Below are 18,908 nucleotides of genomic sequence, written 5' to 3' on the forward strand. Positions count from 1 at the left end.
GGAGCAAGAAGCATGCTTGCTGCGGTGAGGACCTCAGTGCAGAATGGAAGCTTCTGCAGAGCAAGTGTGTAAGTAAAGGAGAATTGTCACACTGCTCACTGTCTTAGTCACCGTCCCGACGCCAAGAAGACACCAGACCAAGGCAACTTAGGAAAGGGAGAATTTATTTGGGGGCTTGCCTACAGTTTCAGAGGGTTGGCCCAGGTCATGAGGCGTCAAGTATGGTGTCAGGCATAGCGTCAATCATGGCGTCAAGCATGGTGTTAAGCATGGCGTCACTTGGGCTAGCATGGTGTTGGAGCAGTCACAGCGACCTCACATCTTGCCTGAAAGGTGAAAGCAGAGAGAAGGAGAGGAAATTGTGGACTTTTGAAGCCACAAAGCCCACCCCCAGCGACACATTTCCTCCAATAGGGCCACACCTTGTGGGTGGATAGGGGGAGGTCCACCAGCTCACAGCTCTTTCTTATAGCCCATTCCTATTAGTGTACTCTCTGCTTCATGGCTCCATTTCCTTTAACTCTGTACTTTCCTGCCTCCTCCATCTCTGGCTGCTGACTCCACCCTTCTTCCCAGCATTCTCTCTGCCCTGAAAATCCTGCCTAGCCATTGGTCACCCAGAGTTTTATTAAACCAATCACAGTGACGCCTATTCACAGTGTACAAAAAAGATTATTTCACAACACTTCCCCCTTTTTCGTCTAAATAAGAAAATGAAAAGTTTTAGCTTTAACATAATAAAACTATAAACAATAAGAACAATTATCAGGTAAGAATTACATTTGTAATCTCCAGTCCTTTCGTATTTGGCATAATTGGAGAAAATGCTCCCATTATTTATACTATCTTGATGAGTCCAAAGCTCTGTACCTGATTTTCCTTCTATCATAACTAAGGAAAACTATAAGTATCTGGTCTACAACTCCATCAAAGCAATTTCAAAAAAATAGAAGAAATGACAGAGACAGCTGGCACCTTGACAGTTACCCAAGTTTCCTCTACAATGTTGGGGCATCCATCTTCAGCCTATAAGCCTAGAATATCTGACAAACTTTTGTGTGAAGCAGGAATTTTTGAAGGAATATCCTACCTTGTGGCAAAGTTTAGCAGTTGCTTTTGTTTGTGTCCTGCTGGTCCAGTTTGGACAGCATACTGTCAGCAGTCAAGGCAAGGGCAGTTTCTTGCCCAAATGGCTAGCTTTTGCCATAAAGTAAACAAACTCCATATGAGAGTCTCTAGTGCCTATCATCATTTCTTGAAGTAAAATGGTGCTGCCAGGAGAAGATGTGTCTCGCTGTCAAGAAAAGCCTTGCATTATTAAAACATTTAAAATGCCATATTCTGTAGGTCTCTGAAGTGTTTGAAGACCCTCTATCCATTTAAACTATATCTCTGTATGGCCCTGAAACATACCTAACATGACTATTAATCAGTCTGATAGTTATAGATGACTACTAACCTATATTTATTAACCTACATAACTTTCAAAGACTAAAACTTTACATAACCTTTTAAGTGGGCCACATAGGTAAAATACCTTAAACAAGAATAGAAACATCTATATAGTATAACAAAAATAACCTTAAATTTGTATCAGTGTACAAAAATCCATACCAATGTAAAATATTTGAGACTAGTGGTTGTTTAAAAGTATATTCAACAATCCACCATTTTTTATTCATAATTTTTTATTTACATACCAACCACAGTTTCCCCATCCTCCCCTCCTCCCATCGCCTCCACCGTCCCCATCCACTCCTCTACCTCCATTCTGATGGGGTAAGGCCTCCCACGGAAATCAACAAAGCATGGCATAGCAAGCTGAGGCAGGACCAAACTCCTTCCCCTGCATCAAAGCTGAGCAAGGCATCCCATCATAGGAAATAGGTTCCAAAGAACCAGCTCATGCATGAAACAATCCACCCTTTTATCTCATCTTTTTTATACTACATCCCTCTTCTTTCCTTTAGGAAGAGATCAGTGATTCTAACTCTTTTGTTTAGCTTTTTGCCTGGCCATGACCAGTAACAACTTATAACCAACCCACCTAAACAAGGACAAGCATCTGTAACCCATCAAATGGCCAAAACCCATCTACTCTACCTCCTGGGAATGTGGGTGTCACACATTCTCTAGACTACTTCCTGTTTTCTTGGGGGTGCAGGCATCTTTATGAGACCCTGGGAAATTTAGGATAAACTCCTAGGAGAGCTAGCTATATTATTTGTTGCCCAGTCTCTGTGCAATGGAAAAATGCAAGGCTTATGTGAAGTCCTGGCTGGAGTAGACTGAGGCTGAACCATCTCAGCCAGCAGACTGGAAGCTGTTCTGGATGCTGAACCCTGAGGAAATTGCAACAGAGGCTCTCTGAGAGGCTGGATCACCTGGGCTACTTTTCTTCATTGGTTTCTGGTTCCCTTGCTCTGAGAACACAGAAACTTTCAAAGGTAACACACATATCTGCCTCAACACAAGGATGGGATGTGCAGGGTGCACAAGTCAGTTAAAGATGGTGTTTTTGTTTTATGTTTGAGCAGGTAAAAGGCATCCTTCAACTTTATAAATTTATTTGGACTGTGTAATCAAACTGTAATACAAATCTCTGTCGGTGCCGTATGTAAGGATGGCATGTAATAATAAGTCATGAGGATTCCGTAGCCAACGAGATTTGTCATGTCTCATCCAGTCTCAGAGCTGTTCCCATGCTAGTCTTTTTTGGCTTCCTCTCCCATGTCTGTAGCAAAGATACTCAGGAGGCCTCCACTAGTCAAATCTGATCTCTGTTGATCTGGAAGGAATCCACAGCCTTTTGTTTCCTGGGGGAGCAATGTCATAACCTCTCTCCCAGTGTAATACATTGTCCAACTTCCATTTTGAGGTTAAGGCATTTTAAAAACATACAGGTTGGTTTAATTCAGCAGTTTCCACAATCCAATGTATCTCAGCAGCTATTTTTTGTACATTAGCATTTAAAAGATTCAAAATTTACAAGGCACCATATAGGACCCAGATGCCCTGTGTATTCCCATCCTTATGTTGATTTTTTTATTGCTTTACTCTCTATTTAAAGACTTTATTATTTTTAAATTATTTTTTTCTGATTATTTATAACCATTTTTTGCCTTAAGAGCATGCACATTGTTAAACACACTGTAACCTTTTATAGGTTTTTTATTTTTTATTTTTCATCTGAACGTGTTTTGTTGTGTATCTGTAACCTTTTCTGTCTGCATGAGCAAAACCTTAAACCCACCATTCGGCTTAGCTCATGGTGTACTGGCATCTCCAGCACACAGGCAGCTGCCAGGAGATGTGTCTCTGTACCATGTCTAGCATGAAAGACACGAGACTAGGAAATTTAGAACCTTTTAAAAATATTTTCCAGGCCTTATGTAGATATACGTGGGCAGGTGTTGATCCACATTTGTAGGAGGATTGGTTTTTGAGCCACCAGCTCACAAAGAAAATTGGCATAAGGATTTATAATTAATTATGAAAGCTTTGCCAATAGATTAAGCTTGTTTCTAACTAGCTCTTTCTTGTAACTTAAATTAACCCGTTTCTATTAATTCACTTTCCGCCTCATGGCGTTATTACCTTTACTCTGTATGGCCCATGCTGCTTTCCTGCCTTCTCCATCTCTGGCTGGCGACTCTCCAAGCCTCCGCCTTTCTTCCCAGTATCCCTTTCGCCCTGAAAAATCATGCCTAGCTATTGACCATTCAGCTATTTATTAAACAATCCAAGTGAAAATTTTCAGTGTACGAAACGATTATTCCACAGCAACATCTCATAACCCTTCCCAAACGGTTCCGCTAACTGAGAACCAAGCATTAAATCTATGAACCTGTGGGGGCCGCCCTCTTGCGAATCTCCACACTCAACCTCAGACAGAGAGTGAAAGAGTAGTAGCCATAGATGTGTGGAGTCTTAAATATTAAGTCCTGTGATCTGTTATTTATTTTTTGAGGGGGTTGGAGAGATGGTTCAGCTGACAAAGCACACACCATGCAAGCGTGAAGGCTTGAGTCTGAATGCCTAAGCACCCAGATAAAAAGCTGTGTGAAGTGCCTGTACCTATAAACCCAGCACTTGGGGTGGGGTAGAGACAGGCAGATCCCCAAGTCTTCTTGCTGGCCAGCATTCCAGCTGAATGGTGAGCTCAGGTTCAGTGAGATACCCTGTCTCAAAATAATGTGAGAAGCAAGTTCGGAAAAAACCCAGAACTGGCCATTGGCCTACACACACACACGCACACACACGCACACACACACACACACACACGCACACGCACACGCACACACGCACACACGCATGCATGCGCGTGCACACACACACACACACACACACACACACACACAGATGGGCTCCACCAGTGGCCAGGGGTAGCCCCTTGTTTTCACAAAACAATTCATTTGGACTAAAAAGAACTTCCTCGGTGGCAGGTAGGTGACAGACAGTCGGTAAGTGGCCCCCAGTAACTCACGGCAGCCCTGACACCCCAACCTAAGCATTCTGCTAGGAAAGCACAGTGGAGCCCTTGTGATGCCACCACTGCTGGTTGCTGGAGCAGCCCCTGCTTTCTCGTTTGCACAGAGGTTCAGTGAGAGAATTGACCAGTAAGAGCAGTCACCAAGCCAGCTTTTCCCAGCAGCCAGCCAGAGCTCCCTTTTCCATAGAAACATCATTCCTGGTTACTGCTGTTGTTAGTTGGGTCTGGACGGATGCAGGAAGTTCACTTTTAATACAGATCTGGAGATTCTCTCAGAGCAAACCAGGCACATCGGCATCTTAGGACCACAGGGACCCATGCCAGTGCCACCCATCCGTGTCCCCAGAGATGAGGTGGGAATGTATTCTGAAGATAAAGGCATGTTGTTAAGGCCACGTGAGGGACAGAGAGTGCACGTGCTGGCTGGTTTTGCTAGCACCCTCTGAGGGTCCTACTCATCAGCAGGAGGCTACACACTCTCCAGCACTTTGGCTCGAGAGTATAAACAACAGAAGCTAAACCAAGAGCAGCCGATTTCCAGATCCACGTGACTAAGTCCGTTACTCCAGGTTCCTTCCGGCAAATACTGCAAAAGCAAGGAAGTAGAGGAGAAGGTGCACTTGGATGGTTGTTACCCTCCCAAAACCGGGGAGACTAAAAGGCTTGACATCTGCCAGGTCTAATTAAATCAAACTTGCCAAGCCACACAGAATGCAATGAGTCAGCTTGAGGGAGGAGCAGGGAGTCATGCAGGCTACCTGATGGATGAAAATGATCAAGGCTGGGTCAGCGGCCTCAAGCCTAAGAACACCCAGGTCAGAGAGGACACCCTGCTGTGCCCAAGCCAGGCAGAAACACTCAGGTAAGTCGTAGAAAGGCAGGATCCTACGCACATGCACAGCCATTCTAGTCTTGAAACAGATTCTTCCTGTGTCGTGCTGTGTCATAGCTTGTACCCTAATAATGTAGAACCCTAGACTCCTACAAAGCTCCTCTTCCTGTCACACATGGGTTTCTGGAAGTTTCTAAGACTAAGAGTCTTGACAAAAAAAACTACAGCAATAACAAAAACATGGACTCTGTGAGTGTGTGTGTGTGTTTAAGATTTTATTTTATTTTTTATTATGTGTATGTGTGGGGTTGGGGTAGGTGCACATGAGTGCATATACTGTTGAGACCAGAAGAGGGCGCCAGATCACCTGGCGCTATCGTCTCTGGTGGTTGTGAGCCAGCTAACATAGGTATTGGGAATTCACCCCTGGTCCTCAGCTCTTGCAGCTTTCTTATAAATTATACGATTATTCCGACTTTGCTTCCTGTTCACTTTTTAAAATAATTTATTAGTTATGTGCGGCACACGCGTGTATATGCAGGCACACCCGTGTCACAGTGCATGTGTGGAGGTCAGAGAATGACTTTCAGGACCTGGCTCTCCTCCCATCCTGCTGGCTGTACGGATCAGTCCCGCCCCGCCCCCCTCTTCTTTGTTAAAAATGTTAACTGACATGATGATACATTGTGTATAGCACTAAAAATGTTAGCTGACATGATGATAATACATTGTGTATAGCACTAAAAATGTTAGCTGACATGATACATTGTGTATAGCACTAAAAATGTTAGCTGACATGATACATTGTGTATAGCACTAAAAATGTTAGCTGACATGATACATTGTGTATAGCACTAAAAATGTTAGCTGACATGATACATTGTGTATAGCACTAAAAATGTTAGCTGACATGATACATTGTATATAGCACAGGGTGCTGATTTAACAAGCAGTGTGTAATGGTCACACTGGGGGCTTCTGCACTGTTGTCTCCTTAAATGTTTATCACATCTTTGTAGCAGGACTTTTCAACATCTCCTCTGGCTCTTTACAAAATAGGTAACAAATGGCTGTGCCATAGGCGGTTGGGCCTGTTATACAAGCACTGTCTCCTCTCCCCACCTTTCTTAACCTCCAGTCACCTCTGTTCTCTCTGCATCTATGAAATCAAGTTTCATTTCCACATGCGTGGGAACCTGCAGCGTCTGTCTTTTTGTGTGTGTGTGTGTGTCTGGATTGTGTCACTTAGTGTCACGCCGCCCAGTTTGGCTGATGTTGCTACAGATGGCAGGCTTTCATCTTTATGACTGAACAATGTTCAATTGTGTGCACATTCTTGATTTTCTGTATCTGTTCAGCCATGGACTGGCATCTCATTTGATTCCAAATCTTGACCGTAGTAGGTATGCCGCAGTAAACGCAGGCAAGCAGGCATCCTTTGACTCGCTGATTGAGTCCCTTTAGAATAACATCACGGGACCTCTGCTCCTCGTGGTGGCTCTATTTCAGATTTTGAGGGACTTCCAACCCTGCCCTGTAGCATATGTGTTAATTTACATTCTTGTCATGAGTCTATAGGAATCCCCCTTTCTCTGCATTCTCCTCGGCGATTTTTTAATCTGTTCATTTATTTAATTATTGTGGTGGGTGGGTGGGTGGATGCGTGTTATAGCATCCATGTGGAGGTCAGTGTGTGGATGCATGTTACAGCATCCATGTGGGGGTCAGTGTGTGGATGCATGTTACAGCACCCATGTGGAGGTCAGTGTGTGGATGCATGTTACAGCATCCATGTGGAGGTCAGTGTGTAGATGGATACATGTTATAGCATCCATGTGGAGGTCAGTGTGTGGATGCATGTTACAGCATCCATGTGGAGGTCAGAGGACAGTGTTGTGGAGGTGGTGGGTTTGGGGGATTAACATCCTCAAACCAGCGCCTGACAGGTGGAGACCGGGTGAGGCAGCGCTCACTCACATCTCAGGCTTCTGTTCACCAGATGCCTCACCTTCAGCCTTGGTTTCTCTCCCGTCTGCCAGCAGTGGTGAAAACTGATTGTCACTTGGACAGGATCCTAGACTCATTGCCCTCTAGGCATGTCTGTGAGGAAAGTTTTGGCTTGGGTTGCGGTGGAAAGGCCCATCCTAGCTCCTAACTGTGGGTGGTACCATTCCACGGGCAGGGTCCTGGGCTGAGTAAAGAACAAGTGATCTGAGCTCCTGCATCGTCTCTCTCTGCCTCCTGACAGTGAATACAGCTTGTCCGGCTGCCTGGAGCACCTGTGGCCATGGCTTTCCTGCCATCATGGTCTGTACCTTTGAACTGTGGGCCAAAATAACCCTTCCTTCCTGAAGCTGCTTTTTCAGGAATATTGTCACGGCAACTGGCTTTTGTTGGGCTTTGGATGTAACAGTGTAGTGCTGATGGCGAAGAACAGCAGGTGGAGGACAGGCCGTGGCTCAGTCACCGGCATCTCTGCCTCCATCCCTGGCCCTCCTTCCCTCTTGCTCCTTGTTGGTTCCCGTTCCTTCACCTTAGCAAACTGCTTTGCGTTGATGTCAACCTGGCATAACACCTCAGGCCCCCTAGCTACTTACACCTGCACATTCTCAGTGACACTCCCTGGGTCCCCGCCTGCAAGCTGTTCTTTTCCACCCAGAGTCTGCGCATCTCTGAACTTTGCAAATACGAATGCTCTGATGTAGTACCGCAGATATTCTGGTTGTTGGGGATGTAGCAATCCCTCGAGTGACAGAAGCACCCAAGTGATGGGCTGCTGGTTTCCCACAGACAATTCCCTCTCAATCAGCTGTGTTCGTGTCTTCCGGGGTCTTCAGGACCTGTCAGTCTGTCTTCCAGCTCAGCAAGCCTCCAAGTGCAGTGCAGTCCTTGGACCGGCGGCCCCATCTCCCCTGGGAAGGGTTCAAAGCTAAAGTGATGTTCTCAAGCCTCACTCAAGACCTGCTGAGGCAAGGACGTTTGGGAGGGGCCCAGCAACGGAAATCAGCCAGCCTTGTGGTAGCAGAGTGGACTGCCTTTCAGAGCTACCAAATGCTAAGAAACACATTGATCAAGAAGACTCGCTCTTTAGTTAGGACGTAACGTAAGAAGCCCAACCATGATAGTACATGCTTGACCCTAGAACTCAGGAGGCGGAGGCAGGAGAAACTCAAGTTCAGGGTTAGCCTGGGCTATGTAGTAAGATCCTGTCTCAGAAGAAAGTGAAGGGTGATGTAAAACTTGAATGTTATTTTTCCTGATGAATCTGATCTTAGCATTTATTTGATGGTTATATCCACATCCTTTCAGAGAGCGAGAGGGGCTTTGGATATAGTAGTTTGGATGCTGATAATACAGTCACCGTGGGATGGGGTACCATGCCATCTAAGACGCCTGCATTATGTTGTGTTGTGAGTAGTTTTCCCACCAGCCTGGTCCCATAGCCCCGTCAGCCCCAAATAACACACAGAGACACTATATTAGATATAAAGCTGTTGGCTTGTTAGCTAGCTCTGTTTTGCTTATTAACCCATTTCTATCTATCTAAGTATTTCCATGTGTTCTTGGCTTACCCAGAATGCCAGACCTGCATCTCTTTTGCTTGCTACATCTCTTCAGAGAAGAGAGCAATTCCCGGTTTGTCCCTGCTTATATTCTGATTCTGCCCAGCTGTGTCACTTCCTGCCTGTCTGTACAGACCTCCACACCTCTATGGTTAGCTAGTGGCAGTATCTGCCATGCTAGGTCACTTCCTGTCTGGCCGATCAGTGTTTTATTCGTCAACCAATAAGACAAACATATATACAGAAAGACATCCCCCATCAATGACACGTCATCTTTATAAATGGTGATGCATATTTATTATTTTCTTTGTAATAAATAATAATATTTTCTTTGAATAAAAATGGCCCACATAGGCTCACATACTTAATGCTTAGTCCCCAGTTAATAAACCGAGAAGGATTAGGAGGTGGTCTTGTTGGTGTAGGTGTGTCCCAGGCAGTGGGCTTTGAAGTTAAAAGTCCATGCCTGGCCCAGTGTCTGTCTGTCTGTCCCCACACTGCCGACACCATGGTCTGTGCCTGTGGATCAGGATGTAAAGCTCACAGCTGCTGCTCCAGCAACACACATTTCTGCTCTCTGCCATGATGGTTGTGGACTAACTCTACAACTCTAAGCAAGCCCCCAAATGAAATGCTTTCTCTCATAAGTCTCCCTGATCATGGTGTCTCATCTCAGTGACTAAGACAGAGATCAAGAGAAACTTTGTTGTTGTTGTTGTTGTTTAGGGATTTGTGTGTTGGGAAACCTGTCATTAATCCTTTGAGTTTCTTGCAGGGACACCTTTTCCTGGGAGCGGTTGAGAAATTATCATTCCAGAATAGGATTGAGTGGGGCTGGTAGCAGGGCTGGCTGTCTCTGGGGTTTCTCATCAATACTGAGCCAATTGTGTGAGCCACCATCAACATAGCCCAGCCAGCTTGTTCTGGGTTCCTCCGGTTTCTGCTGGCAGAAGAAGCAGGCACGGTGGCTTAGAGAGAAACCTGTGGCCACCCACCAGCATCCCAAACTGATGTCAATTCTGGGATTTGGAACCTCAATTAATAGACTAAAGGCCTTCTAGCTTGCTCTTAACAGTGTCCATATAAGAGAAAAGCAATTTTTTTTTGTTTTGTCCCTACACCCATCTTTATCTCTAATTATTTAAAAGAAAAAAAAATTCCTGGCTGTTACTATATCCAAAGCCTGTAGCTGGTTTGCCAGCACACTAGGTCAGTCAGTGTGCCTCATAACATTTGGCTCCATGTTTGCCCATGTCTCCAGTAAGTAAGGAAGAGAAGACCCTGAGTAATCAGTGACTCTTGGTCACATGGGCAGCAGAGAACAAAATGCAGGCCAGTGGCTAGTCATGTTCGGGGGAACAGTAGACTTCTTCAAAGACAGGAACATTTCCGGGACCTCAAAGGGGTCCCGGAAATGTACCCGTCTTTCCTAGGGGCAAGTACTTCACGGGCCTGCAGACCCCAGTCTCTATTCAGTTCCATGTATTTCTGCCTTCTTAGAAGTGTGTGATGGAGGTGACCTTGAGTTTGAGCATGGGTCTGAAGGCTGACATTCTTTAGTTTGAGAAGGAATGTCAGTATATTGCCACCATCAGGAATCATTTGGCAAACCTGGCTGAGTGTAAAGACTTGAGTGTGTGGTCGTAGTATTTTTCTTATAACTATTGCGCCTGTGATGGGAGATGTCATTCTGTAAATATGTTTCTCTTACTGGTTAATGAATAAAGCACTGTTGGCCCATAGGAAAGCAAGACAGGTGGGACTAGGAGACAAGGAGGATTCTAGGAGATGTAGTAGAGAGAAGTCAAGATGTTCAGACCCTCTCTCTGGTAAGATGAAACCATGTGGAAACACTTAGCTTGATAGAAATGAGTTAATATTTAAGACAGAGCTAGCCAATAAGAAGCTCTAGCCATTAGCTAACAGCTTTATAACTAATAGAGTCTCTGTGTGTTATTTTGGGACTGACAAAACTCTGGGACCAGACTGGCTGGAAACTGCTGGTAACACACCTGCGTTTGAGAGTTTGGTTTTAATTATTTAGTTCATCTTTGTACCTGGGACGGAATGAGGTGGGCTGTTGGCTGTCTCTTGTGGTCGAGGTTTAAAACAAGATAATCATTCCACTTTTAAAAACATACAGTAAATTTTGCTAGCTCCTTGGTCATGAGGTTGGGATGTCCTTCTGAGAAATTTTCTAAAATGCAGATTTTAACCCAGCAAGCCTGACGAAAATGGTGGATGACTGAGGTTGTGCATCCACACTGTGCTCCTAGGTAACGCCCATACTAGTGGCCACCAGCTCCCCCTGGGAAGCAGAGAGATCTGCAGGACTGGGTTTAGTCTTGCTGGATTATACTTCTCTACCAGACCCCAGCCCCATCCAGAGCAGGGAAATCCAGGGGCTTCCGAGATGCCCTGTCTTGCTGGAGTGAGCACCTAGGGATACCTGGCTTCCTAACTAGCAGCTGGGACCTGAGCAGAAGAACTCTGTGCCGGCAGCTCCCACCTCCTCACAAGAGTGCGTTCAAGTTCACTCATCCCTTCTGGGGTTCCTAGGTGAGGCTATAATGTGATTCTTTGTTTCAGCTTGAAATAGGAGGCTAGTCTGTCTTGGAATGAAAACACACAATGTTTACCAGCTGAGTCATGCCATGTAAACAGAAATTAAGAAAGTACTCACTCACCAGCTCACTGAAGGCTTAACAGTTGCTTTGTGCCACGCATGGTGGGATTTAAAGGGAAACAATATGGTTATTTTAAGTTTTCTTCTGATTCTTTGCTTGTGGGGCTTCCTATTGCTCTGGCTTTGTGTTGAGCAAAGGGCCTGACTTGCTGCAGATCAGGCACTAACCCGAGGATGCTGTCCACACACAGACAGACCCAGTGTTTGCTGGTTCCTTGGTTGAATTAGGATTTTCTTTTAATTTGGAAATATTTATGTTCTTTTTTTTCTTTTCCTGAATTTTCCAAAGGGAATGTGTATTTTTACAATTGTAATAAGAAAAGTAACAAAAGCCTGAAATGGAAGGGTTTTATAATCCATTCTGAACAGACAGGAGGGAGCCCTCCTGTCAGTGTCTGCACCACAGCTGCCTAGCTCACGGAAAAACAGCTTTCCCATGGTGCTTTACACTGCCTGAGAAAGAGTCGTGAGCCTTTTGCCTGCCCATTGGTTCTTTTTATTTCTCCAAGCTGGATCAAAAGTGCTGATGATATGGTAAGCATATCCGCTGTAAAAAGCCCACTGTTAAACAGATGTTTCTATGAGTTAGCTTTTCTACATTAATAAGCCACACAGAGGCTCAAAACAGCAAGCATCTACTGGCTCACTGGGGAGACTCAGACAGGTCCCGCTTCTCAGCCAGGGCCCCCTGTGCGTCTCTGGCCAACTGGTGGCCGATAACCTCACTCACCTCTCAGAAGCTTGGGTCACCAAAGGTCTCCATCACAGAGAAGAAGGCCAGCTTGGGTCCACACACATGGTAGCGGGACCCCAAAGCATTCATGGCGGCATCTGCGGGCTTGGGGCTCAGCCTCACTCGCCTGCTCTCCGCAGCCAGAGGCAGTGGACAGGACAGGCCAGTGTCTAGAGGCTGAGGCACAAATGCCACCTCTTTGTGGAGGGGCTGCCAAGTACGGTAGTGGTTCTGCAGTTCTAACCCTCTGGTCTAACAGGCTTCTGAGGACGCAGTCTCTGGAATGGTTCTACAGCAACGTGAAGAGTCGCTTCAAGCGTTTTGGCAGCGCAAAGGTCCTGAAGAACCTGTACAGGAAACACCGTCTGGAGAGCGGAGCCTGCTTCGACATCTTAGGTAACCACTGCCTGCTGCTCCGGGAGGTCTTGGTGGCTGGGAGTGAGTGGAGGAGAGGGCTGGGCTGGGAGGCCCCATTCTTGGGCGTGCACACTCTTTGTAGGGACAGAGAAACTTTTTTAAATGGCTAGTTCTGGGAAGAGGGCAGGTTGCAGGGAGTGTCGTGTTTTAAGTCAGGGTTTTGTTTTTATGTATGCATACATCTGTATGTGAATGCATATGTGTGTGGGTATGCATGCACATGTGTGTGAAGCCAGGGGTAGGAGGGCTTCCAGTATTGTTCCTCAAGAGTTGTCTGCCTTGTTATTCGAGACAGGGTCTTTCACGGGTCAGGAACTCACCTGTAGGCTAGACTGGCTGGCCAGTGAGACCCAGAGAGCCACTTCTCTGTGAGCCACTGCCCTCTCCCCCAGCCCCTAGTGTGGGATTAAATGCATGTGCCGCCATGATCAGCTTTTCCTGCTGGGAATTGAACTTGGGTCTTCAGCAAACACTTTACCAGGTCATCTCTCCAGCCCCAGCTCATGGGCTTTGAGCGTCCCTACTGGACTAGACATGTTGAAAGCTTGGAAGACAAAACTATTTCAGCAAACTGTAGGTGTTTTAGTTATGGATTCTTACAAGTCGTGTGTGTGTGTGTGTGTGTGTGTGTGTGTGTGTGCACGCGCGCACCTGTGCACGTGTATGTGAAGGCCAAAGGAAGACTCTAGCCTTCTCTACTCCCTTGATGCAGGATCCCCCACTGACCTGGAAGTAGTCTGGTGGCCCCCAAGCCCCACCAGTTCTCCTGTCTCATCTTCCCCCAGCACTGGAGTCACAAGCGTGGGAGGCCACGCCCAGCTTCGTGCGCTGACCCTGGGGATTAGAACTCTGGCCCTTGGGCTTATGCAGCAGGGCTCTGACCAGTGAGCCGCCTCCCCAGCCCCTAGAGATGACTCTCAGCCACTGTCCCCTGGTGACAAGACACCAGAAAGTCGTCTCCCGAGTGTGCACAGCCACTCTCCATAGTCCGGGTTATGTTTACAGATGCAGAATCCGGCATCCTAGAAAAGTCACAAGAGTGTCTGTCGGTGTCCTCCTGGGAAGCCCAAAGGGCAAAGTTTAGACACGTAGGACACGAGTTACTGGGGATGAGAAATCCCTCTCTTTGGTCCTCTGAAGGCGGCCAGGAGGATGACTACGACATGGGTAAATGCTTTCTGTCCACGAGAATCGGGGAATGAAAAAGACCCTCATCCTCCTGGTTTGCAGCTTTTTGTCATCATTATTTTACATTGCCGTGGTCTTGGTTGTGTCTTATCTAAAAATATGTCTGCCGCATAGATAACGTGGAGACGGGATGGAGGCATTGTACTTGAGAGTCCTCAGGGCCTTTTGTGGACCCCGTTAGACTTTCTCAAGCTCGCAAGAAGGTGTGTTTAACTGAGAGAGTCAGCCGCAGCTGTAGCCATAGGAGATCAAATACAGCAGCTTGCCTCACTTTTTCCCGGCCTGCAGTACACGGATGCTTCTACAAGGGTGGCAGTTAAACCATTTGTTCAGGGCGGCTGCTGTGGCCTCCATCTAAAGATGAATGAGGTGCCGCTTCACACAGCAGGACACCACCCATGTGCCTGTTTTTTAGGAAGGGAGGGAGGTGAAGGGCCAAAGAGGGCTGTGACTTGCTGAAGATGATGCAACAGGTCACACAACCGGCCTCACATTCCCAGGCTTTACCCCGCTGCTCAGCCTTTCCCCAACACAAGCTCCAGAGAGGTCTTAGTCCAGCAGAGGCTGCTACATCAGAATCCACAAGACTGGGCACCTTAGGAAGAGAAGTCTCTTCAGCTGGAAGTTTGAGAGCCTGGGAAAGACTCTCCTCCATCCTTCCCTACACCCTCTCTCCCTCGTGTGTGTGTGAGTGTGTGTGTGTGTGTGTGTGTGTGTGTGTGTGTGTGGTGTGAGCTCTCACAAGCTCATATACAAGTGTATTGCCTGCAGAGTCCAGGAGAAGCATCCGATCTCTCAGAGCTGGAGTTACAGATGGTTGTGAGCCTCCTGACGTGGGTGCTGGGAACTGAACTTGGGTCCTCTGGAAGAGCAGTAAAGCTGTCTTGATCACTGAGCCACCTCTCCATCCCCTTGAGAAGAACCTTCTTGCTGTACCATCCAGGGCAGGAGGTAAAACAGCAGGCCAAACATGAACGACCAAGAAAGGAAGAGCGGTCATTCACGACAAACCTACTCTTGAATAACTACACTTACAGTATACATTTAACCCACCGATACGGGCGTGGGTTCTTCCAGTACCATCAGCTTGAGGGTCAGCGTTCATTGTGAGTTTGGAAAGAAAATGTACTCACGCCATAGCAGAGGGTACTAGAAGGAGGTTACGGTAAAGTTGCACTAAAAACCACTGCGCAGAGTGACACGTTGGGTCAAAGACTGGATCCTTGTAGCCTTTAGTGATCCCGTCGACCCATTGGCAAAGCAGGCTTCATTACTGTGGGTCGTGCGCCAGCTCCTCAGCTCAAGCGCATCCGTGTTCGTCAGAGACCGTCCACGGCTGTGTTCTTCTCTCCTGTAGGAGGAGGACCATTCGAACTAAACCTGGAGAATGAAGGGAGCATTTCCGGAAGTGACTCCACATTCTACAGGCAGTCGGAAGGTAAGGCTGCGTGACTGATAGCTGCTGGGAGGTTGCAGGGCTGGAAAGGCTGCTGGACGGACTCACTGTGAGCATAGCCGTGTGGTGATGGACCAGCGAGAGCTCTGGGGTTGTAAGATGATAATCAGGCCAGGGACCTGTGCTTCCTGTGTGAAATTCTTCCTATAATTTACAGATTCCATATTTTATACCAATACCCTCGTCCTAGAGAAAGGCATCTAAAGCCTTTCTGGGACTTGGTAACCATTCCCCATCACACACATGCCCAGTTGAGTACCTATCCTGTCCACTGTCTGGGAAAATAACTGAGTTCATGAACTCTGTAGTGTAGCAGGGCATCTGGAAATCAGCCTAGAGCTCAGTGCAGTGGAGTTGCTCAATCATGTTGGCTGAGACTGTGTGGGCCGGCTCTGTGAAAGCACAGTTGTAAAATATGACCAAAGTATGTTGTATACACATCACAACAAAACCTAGTGTTGTGTACTATTAATGTATACTAACAGTAAAGCAATACATCAGGACTGTGAGATGTCTCAGCAGGTAATGATGCCTCAAGTCAAGCGTGACGATCTGAGTTCGATCCCTGGGACCACATGGTAGAAGAAAACTGACTCCCACAAGTTGTCCTCTGACTGCCACACATATGCTGCAGCACAGAGAGAGAGACAGACAGACAGACACATGCACACAAGACACATACACTGTAATTTCAAATGTAGCAATTTTTAATATTTTTAAAATATTAAATATTTTAAAATATTAAAAATATTTTAAAAATTATTTTTAGTCCGTTTTTCCAGGATGAGCATCCTGGAAAGTTGGGAGGTAGAGTTCCCGTCTCCAAGGAGTCCTTGGCGTGGTAACAACTTGCAGATGCTCCTCATGGGTTCTTATTGGAACTTACAGGGACTGTGCTCCGTCTGCTAGACCACAGTGTGCAGTCTGTCTGTCTGTTGTGACTGTCAGAGTGGCACACATCCTCCCCCTGAGTCAGCTGGCCTTAGCTGGGTTTGTTTTAGAGCATTTATTATTTCTTCTGAATGCCAGGTTCTGGCCGCATCGGTGTCTTTAGGAATGTAAGGCCCTTGGGTGAGTGACGAATGAATGAGTGAATGTGATCACACTCTGACTCATTTCACAAACGATGTCCAGCAGCTCACACGAGATCGGCATGAGATAACAGTACAGGGCTGGATTATAAGTGTCAATAGGGGGTAAAATTAGAGAAAACGAAACCCATGATTCCTGTGACTGATGGAGATTGGCTACAGTGTGAATTTCTGAGTTCAGTCTCCATCAGCTACCTAAAAGCAGAAGCTACTTACTCTTGCTAACCCAGTTCCAGAGAGGTGGGGACAGGTGGATGCTGGCCAGCTGAATCAGTGAGTCCAGGTTCAGTGAGAGGCCCGATCTCAAAAAAAAAAAGTGTGTCCAGAGGACAGTTCTGGACATCAGCCTGGGACCTCTTTGTACACACACACACACACACACACACACACACACACACACACACTACTGTGCTATTTTAAATGACTGTGTTGTCTTGCTTTCATTTCACTCTGCAAGGGCTTTCTCAGCGTGGATGGATAGTGGATGCGATAGTGACCCTCTGCTATCTTCCTGTGTGACCTTGGGCAAATTACCCAGCCAGTGTGAGCGTCACAGATCCTTCTGCGCAGTGTGACCTCACTGGATCCCATCTGTGCAGTGTGACCTCACTGACCTCACTGGATCCCACCTGTGCAGTGTGACCTCACTGACCTCACTGGATCCCACCTGTGCAGTGTGATCTCACTGGATCCCACCTGTGCAGTGTGACCTCACTGACCTCACTGGATCCCACCTGTGCAGTGTGACCTCACTGACCTCACTGGATCCCACCTGTGCAGTGTGACCTCACTGACCTCACTGGATCACACCTGTGCAGTGTGACCTCACTGACCTCACTGGATCCCACCTGTGCAGTGTGACCTCACTGACCTCACTGGATCCCACCTGTGCAGTGTGATCTCACTGGATCCCACCTGTGCAGTGTGACCTCACTGACCTCACTGGATCCCACCTGTGCAGTGTGACCTCACTGACCTCACTGGATCCCACCTGTGCAGTGTGATCTCACTGGATCCCACCTGTGCAGTGTGACCTCACTGACCTCACTGGATCCCACCTGTGCAGTGTGATCTCACTGGATCCCACCTGTGCAGTGTGACCTCACTGACCTCACTGGATCCCACCTGTGCAGTGTGACCTCACTGACCTCACTGGATCCCACTTGTGCAGTGTGACCTCACTGACCTCACTGGATCCCACCTGTGCAGTGTGATCTCACTGGATCCCACCTGTGCAGTGTGACCTCACTGACCTCACTGGATCCCACCTGTGCAGTGTGATCTCACTGGATCCCACCTGTGCAGTGTGATCTCACTGGATCCCACCTGTGCAGTGTGATCTCACTGACCTCACTGGATCACACCTGTGCAGTGTGACCTCACTGATCTCACTGGATCCCACCTGTGCAGTGTGATCTCACTGACCTCACTGGATCCCACCTGTGCAGTGTGATCTCACTGGATCCCACCTGTGCAGTGTGACCTCACTGACCTCACTGGATCCCACCTGTGCAGTGTGACCTCACTGACCTCACTGGATCCCACCTGTGCAGTGTGATCTCACTGGATCCCATCTGTACAGTGTGACCACACCATGCATCACTGGATTACGATAGTGACTATTGATGTGAAACTGACCACAGGCACCTCACTGGATCACCATAGAGATTACAGATGTGAAACTCTCCTCTGGGCCTAGCATGTGCTCAATTCTGTCTTGTTATTTACCGACACTGGTCTATGGCCCCAGTGTTTGCTTTAAGCCGTGTTCACAGCCCAGTGTCTTCAGGACATTTAATAATTTCTATCCATATCTTCACAACGGTAGAATGTACAAAATGGAACCTTTTCTGTCTGAGAATGTGGAAGGGAAAGGTTTTCTGGCAGGCCCCCAGAACCATCTAGGTTACCCAGCAGGTACCAGAAGGCGGAGAAGGGAGAGGGAGACTCAAGCTCATGATATGGGACGTGGGTGATAAAGGAGGAGGTGGTGGGGTGGACGCAGATGACAGTGGGCTCATGCTCCATCCTGAGTAGCTCGAGTGTGCCCTGGGACCCCAGGTTTGTGACCTGTGCTGTGTTCTGTCCCTCCCTAGGACACAGCATGATGGACACCTTGGCTGTCGCCCTACGAGTGGCAGAAGAAGCCATTGAGGAAGCTATTTCCAAAGCAGAATCCCACGGGGACAGCCTGGTAGGACCTTCCTCCTGTGGCGGGGGTGGCAGCATGCTGGCTGTCAGGAGCAAGTGCAGATGGCCGGGGGCCCATGTCACTGCAGCATTGAGTAAGGCTGGGTGTGGCCTCCTCTTCACTGTTGCCAGGACCACTGTGACAGTTACCCCTCCATTCTCTTCCTTCCACAGGACAAACAGAATGAGGCCAGCTACCTGCGGGACCACAAGGAAGAGCTGACTGAGGAGCTGGCTACCACCATCCTGCAGAGGGTAGG

The 18,908-nt window shown here is 47.4% G+C and overlaps 1 protein-coding gene across 1 annotated transcript in view; it reads left to right on the forward strand.

The window, feature by feature from the left end:
- Myrip (myosin VIIA and Rab interacting protein) overlaps positions 1 to 18,908 on the forward strand; it is a 140,198-nt gene that overhangs the window by 75,455 nt on the left and 45,835 nt on the right. The window contains exons 3-6 of the mRNA XM_051202478.1: positions 12,566 to 12,702; positions 15,269 to 15,349; positions 18,555 to 18,652; positions 18,823 to 18,903. Coding sequence (XP_051058435.1) covers positions 12,566 to 12,702; positions 15,269 to 15,349; positions 18,555 to 18,652; positions 18,823 to 18,903 — 397 coding nt within the window. The remainder of the gene's footprint in view (positions 1 to 12,565; positions 12,703 to 15,268; positions 15,350 to 18,554; positions 18,653 to 18,822; positions 18,904 to 18,908) is intronic.

Source organism: Phodopus roborovskii, unplaced genomic scaffold (assembly GCF_943737965.1).
Source record: "Phodopus roborovskii unplaced genomic scaffold, PHOROB, whole genome shotgun sequence".
NCBI classification, from domain to species: Eukaryota; Metazoa; Chordata; class Mammalia; order Rodentia; family Cricetidae; genus Phodopus; species Phodopus roborovskii.